The 17,325-nt window shown below is 39.7% G+C and overlaps 1 protein-coding gene across 2 annotated transcripts in view; it reads left to right on the forward strand.

The window, feature by feature from the left end:
- ppp1r16b (protein phosphatase 1, regulatory subunit 16B) overlaps positions 1-17,325 on the forward strand; it is an 83,505-nt gene that overhangs the window by 13,034 nt on the left and 53,146 nt on the right. Inside the window, exons 1-2 of one of the 2 annotated variants that reach the window (XM_040116166.1) lie at positions 13,022-13,130; positions 14,398-14,810. In XM_040116166.1, the coding sequence (XP_039972100.1) occupies positions 14,543-14,810 (268 nt within the window). In that variant the 5' untranslated portion in view covers positions 13,022-13,130; positions 14,398-14,542. Of the gene's footprint in view, positions 1-13,021; positions 13,131-14,397; positions 14,811-17,325 lie in introns of those variants that run through there. The other variant, XM_040116165.1, reaches the window with a different exon arrangement.

Consider the following 17,325-nt stretch of genomic DNA (forward strand, 5'->3'; position numbering starts at 1 on the left):
TTAACCTGGCTGTGTCAGGCAGGACGACGTACGAGGCATGAATTAGGTTAATAGGAATTATAATGTGGACTGTGCATGACTGTGGTGCCAACGGCGTTGTGTGGCAGTGATTAATATGTTGGTCACTAACATGTTGGTCAGTAGGCCCTGCAGGATCAGTCCTGTTACAGAAACATAGATTTACTGCAAGATTGCTGGCTTAGTATTTTCAAGCATCAAGGGAATGGCTTATGTAGACTTAAACTAATGTAATTTGTGCGCTTATGAGTTGAGCTTATTGCTTCATATTTTCACAGTGCAATATTCAATTCCTTTTGGACACAAAAACTAAAGCCAACAAAGAAAGTGTTGTCGTCTTGTCTCAGTTCTGAATGCAGCTGGCCAGCTGTGGAATCCTGTAGCACCTCAACACCTTGCTTTTGTAGATATGCAATGAGCTGTCTAACACTGCCCTGGTTCATTACAACAGGGGAGACGATGACCCAGAATCAAGTTGACCTGAGTGCTTTAAATCAAGGCTCCACTGGAAGAAAATAAATTCTCTCCCCACCAGCACGCCTAGCGCCAACTAGGACAAGTAATCCAGACAGAGTAAAGACGTCCTTTTAGAGGACGCTGAGGGAGAGAGGGATGGAGAAGTGAAGACTTGGTAGGCTGAAAAAGAAAGGAAGGAAGGAAGAGACAGGGGAGAATTGGATTGTTGACTGGAGAGAGAAGTGGTGCATTGCTGCAACAACATACAGTAGATCTCGATCAATTTATCTCAATGATACATGTTTTTTGCATCAATTCTTCTACACTGTATTTGTCAGTTTTTATAGCATCCCGTTTCTTTAAATTTGAGCTCAAATATTTATCTCAGGCTCTGCTACCAGTTGATTGCAGGGATCCTGATATTTAGGGCTGGGTATGGAACTTCAATGCTTTTAAATACTGACATCTATAAATAGCATTGAGAATTGAAAACTGTCATGTACCGAAATGAAAAGAATCAGAATCAGCCAAGAATGAACTGTCACGCTCAAGGTGTCGGCAGTTTTTAAGCTTAAACCAAACAGGATTTAACATGTTGATTAATGCGCTTTAGAGGTGCTGGTAGATGGATTAGCGGTTTCCCCCTCTTTCCAGGTCTTTGTGTTGCGCTGGCTAACCAGCTGCTGGCTGTAGCTTCATATTTACCATCCCGATATAAGAGAGGTATCAAATCTTTTTTAATTTAGCTCATAGCAATAAAGCAAAAGAATACGTTTCTGTTAAATATAAAAAACAGTGTTGTAGAATTTTTTTTTTTTTATATTTGTCAAAGTGTAAGGTATCAAACAGCAAATTTGGTAAAGGTATTGGTATTTCATCATCACAAGTGCTGAAAAACTAGTAAATGATACCCAGGGTTGTTAATACTGTATAAAATACTGCGTATATATATATGTGTAATTACATGTTTGTGTCTTCAGAAATTTAGAGTTGGTCATTTGTGGTGTTCCAGCTAGCCACCATAACCAAGAGGCCACCTGTTGCTTCACTTGATTCAAAACATCCATTAGGGCATTCTTCAAAGTTTAAGATCTGAATCTTAAACCAGATGTGTTTGTTTCTTTGTGTGTGTGTGTGTGTGTGTGTGTGTGTGTGTGTGTGTGTGTGTGTGTGTGTGTGTGTGTTTGAGTTTGAGGAACTCCATGGCTCAGTGAAGTGTTTTCTGTTGATGTGTTTACATACAGCCGCAGCTGCTACTCTGCTTTTACTTTCCACTCATCTGCTGTTCTCTGCAACTGCGTAAGAAAGTTTCCTCTTTATTCTCTTTTAGTCGTAAAAGGGAAACTGCTGCCGTCTCTACAAAGGGAGCCGAGACGTCTATGACATAACACAACATAAAACACTGACAGATTGGTTCATACCATTAGGGAGAAACTTTTATGGAGAAAACTGAATAAATGACACATCTATAAGAAATCGCAAAATGTACAAAACCGAATCCTGTTTGGACTAAATGCGGATTAGTAGGATCCAGAATGATACATGTAACATTTTCATGTTTTTTTCCACATCCATGACAGAATAGAAGAGAAACACACTTTAAAATCAGACAACATAAGGGAGAAATGCATGAGAACCATCCAGTTCCTAAATTAAAGTAAAGCAAGATAATGCAGGATTCAAAGATTAACATACAGAATGTACAATTAGGGAAAAGGATATATAAAGGATATATATATATATATATATATATATATATATATATATATATATAAACATCAATACATTACATCAGTGCATAACAGACATTAGACCAATATTGAATACACATGCACCACACACTAACATTTATGATACTGGAATCTGAAAACACAATGCAAACAACATGGAATTAAATAAATCATACACAGCATAAAATATTATTCAGGATTTAATTCACTGAGGGGAACTGCATGGAAAATCCTGCAGCAGTAGTTAAAGCTCGCTCTAGGGTGAATGTACAGTGACTACCAATGTGTTTAAAAGTGCGTGCGTGCGTGCGTGCGTGCGTGCGTGTTTGTGTTCCTGGCTCTCTAAACACAGACCTGCGTTCTGTCAGTTTGACTCCAATGACTTTGGTTTGACATGGCCAGGGGTCGCGTTTCGGCTAATGGCCGCGGTTGTCAGAAAGGTCAGATGTCAAATCTCAGTGCAACAGTCAAAACCAACTGCTTCCTGTTTTAATGGCCATGTGCTGTGTCACTAGCCTTTTGTGGAGTGTTTTTTCAACATTGGCTCTGGCCCAAAATAATTGCTGGTGTATTATAATCAGGACGTTGGGGTAAAAGTTAAGTTTATAAAACATGCTGTGAGATGAGTTTACGTGCCGCTTTCGCTGTCTGATCATGACAGTTTGGGTTTATTATACCTCAGGTCTTTTTTCATAGTTTTGGCCATCTTTTTATCAGTTATAACAACATTTTACTCACCAAGTTAATTGCTGAGATCTAGGATCTCTAGTAAAAAAAAAGATTACACAAAAATGCTTGAAAAGAAATTTTAAAAATGACTGTATAAAAACATTTCACAGTATGTATGACCAAAGCCAGCAAGGACCCAGTCGGCATGTCCTGGTAACGGACGTTTAGATTGAGTTGCATGGTTCCAGTCTTCCTCTGCAGTGAGGAATTATCAGTAATATTTTGGATGCCTTAATTTTTGGATCTTCTGTCCAAATTAAGTGATTTAGATAATCTGGCTAAACTGCTGACTGCTTGTGTTCCCTGCCTATATTTGTTTCCATATCTCAAAAACAACTTTGGCAGTTACAATGTTATCATAACTGATAGGAATGATGGACAAAACTATGAAAATGAGACCCAAGTTGAAATAAACTGGAATGGTTCTTTAAATCAAAAGCAGTATTTAATTTTTTAGGCCAACAGCTTGAATGGCAGCACACGACAAATAATAGTATAGATCTGGTAAATAGTAAAGGTCACTGACTTGGAACTGATTAAATCTTGATCAACTCTGTTTAGTCCTGCAGTGAATTTCTGAGGCGTAAAAGACACTGAACATCAAGATATTTCTGGGGTGCTACATCCCTGAGGCATCTATTAGCATGTGATTAAATGCCACACATTGTCGAGATGTTTCTGTTTTGCAAAGAGTGGGCTATGCATTGATTTTTCTTGAAGTGTAATACTTAAGCTGGGGCCGTCACCTTCACGAACATCGGTGACAGACATGCTGTGCTGGCAATTACTGCACAAGTCCCATGTTATGTGTTTGGTTTTGTCTTTGATCCCCTCTCACCTCCGTAGGCTCAGTAATGAAATCAGAGCAGGCCCTCGCCTTGCAAAAGTCTTTATGGTTCAGCCAAGTCGTGAAATGAGGAGAAGTCATTTCATTTCATTCCACGAGGCTATATTGCTCATTTTAAACATGAAATTGGACCGAGAGGTGCAAATATCTTTATAAAATAATCCCCTTGTAATCCTCCAAAGGTGGCGTTAAAACTTAACAACGATTGAAAGAGAAACTTTGTATAGCCATGTAGGACTCAATACTCTATTTCACCTTAGCGCTTTGACGAAATCCTGTAATAAATTTCTGACAGTTTTTTACTTTAATTAGCAGTGAAATTGTCTCCTATACTTCACAGCTGTGAAACCAAGTGAGTCCAGTGATTAAGGACCTTGGAGTGATACACGGTCTCTGCAGTAAGTGAAGTGCTTGTATCTGTGCAGTGAATGATGGCCTGTGTCAGTGGTACGACAGCTGTAACTCCTGCTACTATCTGCTTGAGTGGTTTCGGTGGGCTTTTTAATCAGCTTGGCCCACCTTTGGTATTAGTAGGTGATTAAATAAATTAGTGGGACCTGGAAACATAAGCACTTGCCTGGAACATGAGGGTCTCAGGGACTTAGGGGGCCACGATGGGTCCGGATGGTGAGTGAGGGGGTGGGTGGGGGGTAAGGATGGTGGCGAGAGGGAGCAGAGTGGAGGGAAACGGTTTTATGTCCTTCTGCTGAGGCCACAGTTTCACAAGCAGGCATGCGTACACAGTGTACACACACTTTCTCATGACATAGAGGGGTTTGTACAACTCACATGAATACACACACATGTAGATAAAATGCAGACACACAGACAGACTCTGTTAGACACACTGTGACCATTGTGTGTGACACTGCCGCCACTGTGTCTCCATGCGGAGCGTCCTGACACAGCACACGCCTCCTTGCTGCTAAATGTCATGCACTGATACTGACATTATTGGTGATGCAAAGTGCAGAGTGTGTGTGTGTGTGTGTTTGTGTGTTTGTCTGTGTGACAGCATAGTTGTGAAATTAATCGCTACTAATTGGATGATAAGCAAAAAGGCCAGAGGTTTTCTGGTACCACCTTCTTAAAAGTGATTATCTTCTGCTTTACTTTATTTTATACCAATGTAAACTGAGTTTTAGACTGTTGGTCACCTAAAACCAGATAATTTAATACATCATCATTGGCTCTATAATCTCTATTTTTCACAGTTTTCTGACATTTCAGAGACAGAACAATTGATCAGTTAATCAATAAAATAATGGCCAGACTATTCAATATTGAAAATAATCATTATTTGCAGCCATTGTGTGCAGGGATCCTTCAACATTTTCTTTTATGGGCTCCAACTGTCTGTTTTTTTTTTTTTTTTTTTTTTTTTTTTTAATCGTTTTGCTTGAGAAATAACAAATTAGTTGTTAAAACTGCAGTTGATTACTTCTGTTTCAATCAACTATTTTTTTGAATTTTCTCACCAGTATATCTTTATATACTGAAGTTTGTTGTTAGTGCTATAATTTAAGCTTATTGTCATGATTGATGAGCTTTATAGTCTATTAAATGTCAGAAAAAAGCAGAAAATGACCATCACAGAGCCCAAATTAAATTACTTGTTTTGTCTGCCCACAATCCGAAATTATTAATTATCATATGAAACAAAGAGAGAGTAGCAAACTCAGAAGAGAGATTCGGCATTTTTGCGTGAAGATGATCATCAAAATTGTTGCTGATCAACTTTCTGTTCGACTAACCAAAAACTTGTTTCACCTCTACTCAGTTTTACTATAGACGTCCTCTTTTCCCAGATGTGTTTGCCTCTTGCTGCCTGGTCACGTGTCCTGTGCGGTCCTGTGTACATGTTTGTCTTCGCATCTGCTCGTGCCAGGCAGAGACTTGATAACAGCATTAGCTTGTCTCATCGTAGCAGCAGATGATGTACTGTGAGGAGGAGAGAGGCGACTGTGAGAGTAGAGCGGGATTCGCCAGCAGCACAGGAACACAGCGCAAATGCATTCACTCTTTTGGGGTCCAGTCCTTGGCATGGGTCCTTGGCCTTCTTCATGGCAAGCTGCTGGTTGACGGGGTCACAGCCTCAGTGGGTGGAGTTTTCATACTTTGGCAGCAACTTGCTCCTACAGTTGTTTACAGCTGGGAGGGCAGCTGTCAAACTTTGCACATCTTTGTTGCAGTTAAACAGGTGAAGTAAAAGATTTTAAAGATGATCTGTTAACTACCTCAGGAAAATTAGCATTGTAATTATGAAAAGCCTATCTAACGCATTATGGGGATGTTTTTATAAAGATATCAGACATTAAAAACTGATGAAAGTGACTGAATGGGAAGTCTTTAAAAGATATGGTCTTCATTTGAGATGTCATTAAAAGTCTTTTATTAGCTGCTGAATTGAGAGGTGTGCATACTTAGCATAATAAAAAAAAATCTTGTGTTTTCGATAGAAAAACTTTTTTTCTTTTTTTTAAAAGATAAAACCTTTTGACCTCCTCCTTGTTTTTGTCAGCCTTGGGTTTGTCACATTCTCCTCTCTAAAAATAATTTAGATAAAAGGAAGGGATGAGTAATGTGCAGTCTCCTCCTTCAAAGTATTTTGATGAGGAGGTAGAGGTGGAAAGAAAGATTTGAAAGCCTGCTGGTGTTCGACCACCGGGCCTTGTTTTGAGCCTCAAGTCCATTAGTATTAATGTCTTCTCTCTCAAAAAGAATCTGCATTAGGACACTGATTCTGTTGGCACTCAAACAAAAACATTCAACACGAGTGACCGACTTCCGCTTGAAAACCCAAATGGGTTCAAATGCATTTTTAAATTCTAAGAAATGAATAGATAAGACTGTTTACCTTGCAATGCCTTACCTTAACGTTTTGTACTCTTGTTCAACTCTTCCTGAACTGTTCTCACAAAACTCCCAGTGACTGCACTGGGTGTATTTGAATGGTGGAGGGATTTTCTTAAAATTAGAGAAAGCGTGGCCTTTTAATTACAGATAAAACATCCATTTGGTTCCAGCCTGGAGCAGAAATTTCTGACATCGTTGCCACTATTGTCTTATTACTGTTCCTGGTTGATTTGCTGGCAACTCAGGTTACTGGTGGCTTAAGCAAATGTGGTTTAATACTACAATAAACACTGCTTGAGCAGTTACTTTGTCAGAAATACAACAAAGGGATAACTAGTGTGTTGGTTTAAAGTGCAGCCAAACAAACCAAGGTTGTTTTTAATCTGAGAATCAGTGAAGAATAATTGCAGCTGCAATCTGATTTCATGCTGCACACAGCACAAGTAATTTTCTACAAAACAGCAGGACACTGAGAGGAGTTGGTTACCTCGCTGAGAAGTTGGAGGTGTGCAGCATGTTGACTGAAACTCTTCATCTATCAGGTCATGTATGCATTGTTTCCCCCTGATTCCCTTTTGCTGACGTTGGTAATCTAATTCAAGCACAGGGATGCCGGACTCCACCACTATCAAAAAAAAAAAAAAAAAAAAAACTACAATAAAAAGAGATACTGAAGGTAAAGACACTGAATGGCTATTAAAGGAAAAATGCACATCATTAATAGTATCAAAAATGAGCTGTGATATAATGAAAAAACTTTAAGAATTATAACTTTAAGCACACAAAGCCCCTTTCACACATGGCAACACTAGCACGTGCAACTGTTTTTAAAGTAGTGTTTTTCATGATTTACACATACACCATTACTTTCACCATTGGTGGCTGGAAAACAGAGTTGAGTTTGAAAGCTAACAGCACCATAGAAGAGTGTTCGTAAATGTCACACATACAGTAAATGCATCACAGGTTGCCTAAATGATGGATGTTGAAGCTTATTTTAAAACTGGATGTCTTGAAGTTCATTCTTGACCTTGGAAATAGTTGTATGACTAAACCCAACTCAGTCCCACCACGAGGTCCATTTACAAGCTGTGTTGCTTTTAACCTTATCACACAGTTTTCATTAGTGGCTGAAGTTTGCTCACTTGTCACGGAGATGGATCTGTTGACCTATGCATCAGCTCAGTTTTTATGATTTCATCCATAGCACTTTAGGGACTTCTCTTGTGAGAGTCAAAGTTTGTTATCGACCTACTCAATTTAGTCAGTTTGCTCAGTTGTCATAGAGATGTATCCGCGAGCTCGTTAGTTAACTCAAAAGGTCTCTTGAACAATTTTGTTATTAGTAAATGTTCCTTGAGTTGGAATTGTTTTTTGCTAGATTGAATGACTAAATGTTTATTCTGCTGCTGACAAACATGTACGTGTTGGTTGAGGTGCATGTGGAGTGAAAACTGGGGGAAAACTATCCAAAAGTTCACATGGAAGCAGTGAATATGGACAAATCAGCAGAGTTAATATTAATAAGAGGTTTAGATGAAATCCTGCCTGTGTTGAGATGTACTGTCCTGCTATTATCTATATGTCTTTAGTGTATTGCCTTTTGTGCCAAATCACCTTCATAATGATGATGAAAGATCCAGAATGACCTCAATCCATCTGGTTTGTGGAGATATTAGGGAATTAAAGCTGATGTCAGCACTGCTCCACGCACACACACACACACACACACACACACACACACACACACACACACACACTCTTTTGTGATGATATAATTTTGAGACATTCATTCCCCAACTTTAGCATATTTTTAATACCATTTAAATTTACCTCCGGTCTGACAGCTGCTTTAATCGGGCGAGGACTGGTTACATGTTTTTCTGTCCTTGAGAAGACATTTGGTCTTCATAAGTGTAGAAAATCATGAACACGCACAGACGCGTTAAAATTGTCAGTGATGAAAAGGAGAAAATAGATCATAATGATTGAATGCTCAGTGACAGAGCCTTTGTACTGAACAGGTGGCCATGACAAGTGAAATGTTTAAACTACCCTATTTTTTTTCTCTTTAGCCTCTTCAAGCGGTTAGCCCAGTGAGCTATAGTAAAAGGCTCCACGCTAGTAACAATTACATTGTTGAGCTATTTACCTTGGAAAATGTGGATTTTTTTGTTTGGCATATCGTGTTTTTTTAAAGTTATGTCTCTGCCTTTCGTAATATACCTTTTCTGAATGTTCTTGTCTGGCAGGTCAGCAGAGGGTAACAGAAACTGACTTTTAACAAGAAAGGCAATCATGATCCATGGCTGAAAGGTCAAATGGAAAGGCTGCTTCACGGAGATGCTGTGTCTTTTGTCTTTTGAGGCAAAGAGTAATTTCTTAAGTCCAAGCCATCCATCCAGCCATCCTTTTTCTACCGCTTATTGGTAGTCAGGCTGCAGTGGCAGCAGGTTAAGCACGGTAATCCAGACGACCCTCTCCCCACCAACGCTCTCCAGTTCCTCCTGGGGAACCCTGATGCTTTCCCAGGCCCGATGAGGTACGTAGCCCCTCAGCCTGTTCTGGGTCTACCCCAGGGTCTCCTGCTAGTTGAACGTGCCTGGAAAACCTCCAACGGGAGGTGTCCAGGAGGCATCCTAATCAGATGCCTAAACCCCCTTGACACAAAGGTGCAGCGGCTCTGCTCCTAGCTCTCTCCGGATGTCTGAGCTTCTTACCCTATCTCTATGCTCAAATATCTCAAAAGCTCATGACCATAGGTGAGGGTTGGAATGTAGATTGACTAGTAAATCGAAAGCTTTGCCTTCCGTCTCAGCTCCACCATAACGGTCCGGTACAATGCCCACATTACTGCTGATGCTGCGCCAATACGAGCTGTTTATCTCACGCTCGATTATTATTATTTTTTTTTTCCTTTCACTCGTGAACAAGACCCCGAGATACTTGAACTCCTCCCCTTAAGGCAACGACTCGCTCCCAACCCAAAGGGAGCAGTCCACCCTTTTCCAGGCTGAGAACCATGGCCAAACCACTTATATTTTATTCAGCAGCGTGAGAGGCAGGGTTGCATTTTTGTGATCTTAATCACAACAAAGCAGGTGTTTTGTGATTTGTTTGCAGCCGCCAATTTGTGAAAACGACAACCTTTGAATAAGAACAGAAACAAAACTAAAAGAAATTTGTTATTAATTGTTACTCTGTGTTGGTGGTTTGCTTGGAGCAGAACTGCAATCTACTGGTAGTAGCAGCTGCTTGATGTTCATTGTCTGACCTGCCTTTTCAAAAATTCGGTACAAAATTTAGGCTGTGCCTTTAGCATAAAAATGTGAAATACAGAGTGCAACATTCTTATCTGCAGCCAGGGAGCTGATTGAGGTCAATCTGTGATTTGCTGCCTTGGCTCTGGGGACCGGCTGTGATATCACCAGAGGGCTTACGGTTGCTCAGAGCTCCCCGAGTTTTACATATTTTCAAACAGTTTGTCTTCTGCCTTACGACAATCATATCAAGTACACAGAGAGTTCGCATTGCCTGTTTTTCATGTACTGCTGAAGCTCTTAATGGGCAATACAGTCTCCCCGTGGGGCAGCAAATGATTTATTTTCTTCTATCTTCACCTGTTTAAAAAAAAATGCCAAGGGCTGTGCTAGGGTCATTTTCTTGTTCACCTGTTGTTAATGTTACTGAATCAGGACTACATATCAGCATGTAGGCTTCCCTCTTAAATTTCACATTATTCTCATCTGTCAGAAAGCTGTCGGTCGATGTGCCGGTCAAATAGTCAAAACGAAACATCTTTATACCCCCCGTGTTGTTTTCCACATGCCACTTGATTAACAGCTTAAGCTGGCAAGACGTCACAGTGAAACAGTGAAACCGCTGTGCTTGCTGAGGCACTAGTTTCCTATCGAGAGAGCGTTGGTGCCCAGCAGCTCGCTGTCCTTTTTTACTCATGGGGTTTTGGTTGCTTGTGAGAGAGTAGGAATACGGATATCAGTCTTTGATCTGTGATATTCTTGGAGAGTACGTGCTAATTTGGCAGTATCGTCTCCCACTGATGATTTTTATTTTGTGGTAAGGTTGGTTTCAGAAGTCTGGGTGGGTTTTTTATTTTGTGTTTTTTTTTTAGGGAGGGGGGGGGGGTAAAGTCAGGAGTTCTGCAAGAATTATGGTGTTTCCACAAAAGAAATTAGAAACGCAGTGTAAATTATTACAGTATTGCATGTTAATTTGATCTTAAGGGATAATGCAATAATAATTAAGTGTCATTGGCAGAGACCTGATACTTTATGATAGATTTATTGCATGCATTTGCATATTTACTAACAAACACCGTTCTTTAGCATCTTTTTAGGGAGGACACTAGACCTTAAAAAATTGGTCGATGGAGAGAAAATTAATAGTCAACAACTTTGACCATGTGTTAATTGTTGTATTTATTTATTAAGCAAAAATACAAAATATTCTCTGGTTCCAGCTTCTAACGTGTGCTGATTTTATTCTTTTCCCTTTTGTTTTGTTAGTGTAAATTAAATATTTTTTTGGTTTTAGACTGCTGATCGGACAAAACAAGATATTTAAGGTGTTAATTTAGGCTGTGAAATTGGGATTTTGGGCATTTTTCTCTATTTTCTGACATTTTATAAAATGTTTTATAATTGCTCGACACATTGTGAATTCCCTCAAGGCAAATTTGTGATTTTTGCTGTTGGGCTGTATAAATAAAACATGATGATTATTTTTTAAATTATGCTCCGCTCATTATCTGTCTGCGCTGTATCTGTAAACTTTTACAAGAATCAAGTCTTGAACAGAATGTGTTGTGAACGCTGACCGATAGTGAAGTTTTTGTAGTTATCAGCTGCTGATTAATGCAGATATTTGTGTGTTGCTTTTTTGTCTCTGGCTTTAATCTCACTGATTGGTGTTGTTTTTTGTTTTTTGTTTTTTTTGTGTGTGTGTTTTTATGTTTGTATGAGTAATACCATTACCTGTGCTCTGATTCCCCTGATTGGATCTGCAGGAGCTCAGGGGTTTCATATTGCCGGCCCTAATGTCATTGACCATCAAAGACAGCTAAAGAAAACACTGGATGTTTCTAGTTTGTCACACGTCCTGTCTGAAGTTAATTCAGTTTGCCCGCTGCGCTCACATGTCAGAGGAAAACAGAGCGAGGGGAAACACATTGTCTAGATCCATTCACGGTGCTTCAGAGGAACCTTTTACCTTGTAAAATCCAGCATTTTGCATAATAAAGTATGTCCATAAAAATGAAACACACCATGGATGGACACATGCAATGAGCTCTGTGTGGCCTTGTTCTTGAACGTTTATCACAGTTTTCCAAATCATCTGAGCAGTCTTCTTTTTCAGCATGGTTTTAGCACAGACGGTGCATCATAATGAGCTGAAAGATCTGTTTCATGTCATTACTTGAATGGATGTGCCTCTGTCAGTGGGGACAGTGCCTCAGGAACAGGAGACACTGACAGAACAAACAGTTTCACAATATTAATGACCTTAATTGATAATATCACACTGTTCTGGAGATAAGTAATGGTGCTTTCAGAATATATTTACATACAGGAAATTAAGGAGAAAGCTATGTTGATGATAGAACTTAGACAAAATGATAAATATTGACATAATGACCACAATTTAGGAAGATCTTAAAAATCCTGCTAAGTTGTGAAAAGATTCCACATTGCCAATACTTAACTAATAGCTTTTTAACTTGTACTGGCTCATAATCCCCCCCCCCCCAAAATCTTTTCTACAGACCTTTATTCAAACCAACAAATGAAACTGTGGTAGAGACCTTTTTAGCGCTCGGTACTTCTGCATCTGCTGTCTGTCTTCCCTGAAAGACTTTGCGGGGAAAAAAAAATTGCTGACAGCTTTAGTTTGAAATTCCTCCTGGATAATTTGAGACCCTGCTGCTAATCCTCCTGTGATCGACCTTTGGATCCTGACCCAGTCTTTACAAATCATTTGCTGTAAATCAATTTGCTGAGTTAAAGACACTCCTCAGCTCTTTCACATAAGCTCTTATCGTCTCTATCTCCACTTATCATCTGGTAAATAGGTTTTGTTATAGAGGAAAGCCAAGGAATGGTGCATCTCAAGGTTTGAGAATCAATGGTTTGGAAAGGTTTAGTTGTATTCTGGTATCTTTTTGAGTTATTCACTTGCCTGCCAATTGATAATGCAACACACACACACACACACACACACACACACACGCCGCACTGGCAAACTGAGGACTGAAAGTGATGCTGTAGGAAGTGATTATACTGCTTGTTTCCTGTCCATATCTTTAGCAGCTAGGTAGGTGTTTGTAAAACTGCAAAGGAAGTGTAAGATAAGGTTGGGGGCAGACAGACTTGATGTGGCGGCACATCACACTTCATCAGGCGATGCCACTGGACTGTAGGATTTCATTAGTGAAGGGTTGCAGACATGAGGAAATGTTTATCAGCATGTGTGAAATAGTAAGTAAGAGCTTTTGTCATTCATAAAACATGCATATTTTTTTTTGTAAAGCCATGGAAGTCATATAAAATTTAATTTGTTTTGGTATGTGTGTAGGTGTTTGTGTACAAAGTGATTACGAAGGGCTGGATTTTTATCAGGAGAATGTTCTCTGGCTGTTAAAATGTCCGTACATTGTTAAGAGTGCTGTTCAAAGGAAGTGGTCAGACTAAGCTCAATCACTTAGTCGGACCACAAAACACTCAATGTTTGTATTTAGTCTGTATATACTGTATTTAACTCACATTTCAAATGTGACTGGTTCGGCTTTAGACCTGTAATATTGAAAGCGATGTAGACAATTATTTGTAGATTTCCATAGAATCACTGAACACACGGTTTGCTGCTTTCTTGGTAGATTTCTAAAATATTATGAGAAGCTAAAGCTGGTTTTTGTTGCTTCACTGACAGTGTAGCTTTAAATTGTCAGACGGAAACAAAAGAGCCTTTTGTTCATGATTACGTTTAGCCAGAGTACATCGAGGTAACAACAACATGAAAAATCCCCGCTTCAGCTCACTGCCTTAGTACTGTTTTTTTCCCTCATTATCAGTTTCTCATCATACTGGCATCTACTTGTAGCACTCAGGAAGCGGTTAACCTTCATGGAGGATGGTAGAAAGAGGTCTGTAACGGCTCACAAAGTAAATGGAAAATTGCGACTGCAACCCCCGCTCAGCCATTTAGATAAAAATAGAGAAATTTGCCTTCATTCTTGTAGAGGGACATTTGTCCCCTTACCTGAACGCTAAAAGGAATCATCTTGATGGTTGGAAAATCATGCACAATAATGGAAGAAAATGGAGCATTTATGAGAATAAAATATTGCTTTCATTTTTGTTTAACCTTGATCTGAACCACACTGTTGGATAGAACAGAAATAGGACTTTATTCAGATCTTTTGGCATCACAATACACAATCTGTTTCAAAGAAATAAGTCAGACAACCTGAAAACAGTTATCCAGTGCTTGGTTGTATGGTAGCTTGAACTTGGGGTCTCTCTAACTAGGCCACTAAAATGCACCGCTGTGCAATTTTCTTTGGTGCATCAGACCATGCTCACTTAAAAATGTCCATGTTTCCCTAGTGGCCAAAGATTTACTACAAGTGTTACACTGCATCAGACTACCACATTTTATTTATTGATGTAAATAAGTAGAAGAAAAAAGTTGCTGATATGTTTATGAGCCTTGGCTCAGCTTCTCCCCTTCTGTCTCCTCTCCCAGGAAGTTTACCACTGCTGAAAGGATGATGGTGACGATGATGGGAGGAGGCCACAGCCGAAGGTGCAGCCCCCGCTAAAAAAATACATTCTCCCCTAATTTCACCCCTCCACCATCACCAACTACTGCCGTCCTGTCCCCTGGCATCATGGCCAACCACTTGGAGCTGATCCAGGAGCTGCAGCAGCTGGACAAGGTGCCCAGTCTGGAGAGGCTGCGGGCGGCCCAGAAGCGCCGTACACAGCAGCTGAAGAGATGGGCCGTGTACGAGAAGGAGATGCAGAGCAAGAAGAGAAAGGCAGACAAGAAGGGACGCAACGCCAACAACCTCCATCAAGCAGATTCCAAGAGGCATGTGTCGTTTGCCGCCAGCGTGGCACTTCTGGAGGCATCGGCCAGGAATGATCCGGATGAAGGTAAGGGCAGTAAAAAATATTTATTATATGTGCAAAGTAGAAAACAGAAGCATAGATTCATGGGGAAAGTGCTCAGTGTTTTGAAAATGATGACACAAGCTACAAAAGTGCACTTACACACGACCAGTGGGCACACAAAAAATAACCACTGTGGATTTATTATCATTGTAACAAAGCAACTAACTTAAAATATGTTGGGGTTTCATTCATGAGCTCAGAGTGAAACTCAGCACAAAGATCAGTGACGCCACATTTGAATAATTACTTTAATTTCAGACTCACCTCACTACTTCAGCTGGATGTCAAAATGCCAAGGTCAGGAAAACGATTAGCTGGCCCTGTCCACTTAAACTGCCAGGGGAAGTCACTCCGTTCGAACTGAATTTGTTCTGCTAGAAGACTGTTTTATCAGTGGGAAATAATGGAGTTATCACATGGAGATGAAATTGTGCCAGTCTTTTAATTAAAATTTCTACGGATGGCGCCCCCCTATTTGTAGATAATAATTGTTTTCCTCCAGTACAAACAGTCACACAATGCTGTGGCAGTGCTAACAGTGTGTCAGTGATGCAGGGAAGATAGCAGGCTGTTTATCTTTGAGATATGGCATCTAATTTAAATTCACTTTAACTTGAAATTAGGTTGAACTCTTTTTATCATAACAAATACAGCCCACGGCTGTGCTACTGTACAGTCTTTGCTTGTGCAAGCTGTCTTTACAGATAGGGAAACAACCACAAGGAGTGTGTATTTTCATAGTATTTCTTAAATTGTAGAAGCAGCTCTGCACTGTATATACACACGCACAGATACAGTATTCACATCCACATGGACTGTGAACTGGCATGTACAGTATAAGCTCCAGGTGGCACGAGAATCAGTGGAAAGCTTGGGATTTGTATTATCTGGATGGCCTGTTGGATTTTACCCTCATATGTAACCTAAATAAAGATTTGATAGAAACAGCAGGCATAAAAGGATATTATCGAACAAAACAAAACCAAAAAAACTAAACAAAACATAAGTTTCAGTTGTGTTGCTACTTTTGCTGACTCTGCTGTGACCCCATTACACACAGATAAAGGTGGTGTTGTGTGAAAGGTTTTGGAACTGGTTTGAACAGCATTAAGGGGTTTTTGCTGTACATGGCTGCGCTGTGTGTAATTACCAGGAAGTCTGCTGAGCCTCTTAGACTGTGAACAAGGATGTTGTGGCTGTTCGTCTGAAAAACCTTGAGGTGGCCAGAGATATGAAACATCTACACATTTGCGCTCAGATGCAGGAAATGTATATTTAACCAAAATGTGTGCTCCCATTTAAGGACGGATATATGAATATACAACAATATACTCTGCATATGTAGGGTCAGATTAGAATTTATACATAGTCAAGGAATTGAGACGTTAGTGAATCGTGGCGCAATGAAGTATCAAAGGGAAACCTTTCTGTGCAGTTCACAAAATAGCACCAAAACTGCAAGTATAAACTTTGCCAAAGAACATGAATTGAAGCCTGATGAATGTTGGCAGTATATTCTTTGGTTGGATGAACCCAAAACAAATTTGTTTGTATCAGATGCAGTCCAGTGGACCTGGCCAGGACTACCACAGTGAATGCATAGTGCCGACCCCAAAACATGGAGTTGGGAGTGTACTGATATGGGGCTGCATGAATGAATAAGGTGTTGAGGAGATGACATTTATAAACGGCACTATGAATGCATGTTTGTGTACCCAAATACTGAATGATAAGATAGCTCCCAGTCTCAAGAAGCTTGCCATGAGAGGAATTTTCTAACATGACATGATCTTAAACACTGCAAACACACTGCAAAAATCACTCAAGAGTTTTTTAAAGAAGAGAAAAGTGAAAACTATGACCTGCCCAAGTCTGTCCCCTGATTTAAATCATATAGAAAAACCACTGGAGTATTTCAAACTGGAAGGTAGAGCAACAAAACCGCTCCAGCGAAGAGCAGCTGAAAAGACTCATCTGTGACGAATGGCAGAACATTTATCCACAGATCTGTGCAAGATTGGTATCATCCATGAGCAGGAGGATCGAAACTGTCATCAAAAATAAAGGCGGGCCTACAAAATATAAAAATAAATTAAAAAAAACAAATAAAGGAATGGAATCTCAATGATGAAGGGTCTGACCGACTCTTGGTGCAGTTGATTTGTAAATATGGACCTTTCATTATGGTTTAATTTGTCATACATTGCTATTTATCGGTTTAATCGGCTTAATTCTTCTTGGGCTTTGGCTATAATCAAATAAAACTGTATTAAATGGACAGAATTTGTAATTACTTAACATTGTAGAGATACTGACCAGGGGTGTACTCAGTTTTGTTGTTTGCTGCACGACTAAGTTTACATTTAATGTAATTTGCAAACATCTGAATAAATGTCAGCTCATTTGGACACACTCAGAGCAGATTTCTTTCTTCTTGGTTTTGCTTTGTATCCATGACATTCAGATGCATTGTCAGTTTTCCTTACTGCTTACAGTG

This window comes from Xiphias gladius, chromosome 21, assembly GCF_016859285.1.
Source record: "Xiphias gladius isolate SHS-SW01 ecotype Sanya breed wild chromosome 21, ASM1685928v1, whole genome shotgun sequence".
In the NCBI taxonomy this organism is placed as follows: domain Eukaryota; kingdom Metazoa; phylum Chordata; class Actinopteri; order Istiophoriformes; family Xiphiidae; genus Xiphias; species Xiphias gladius.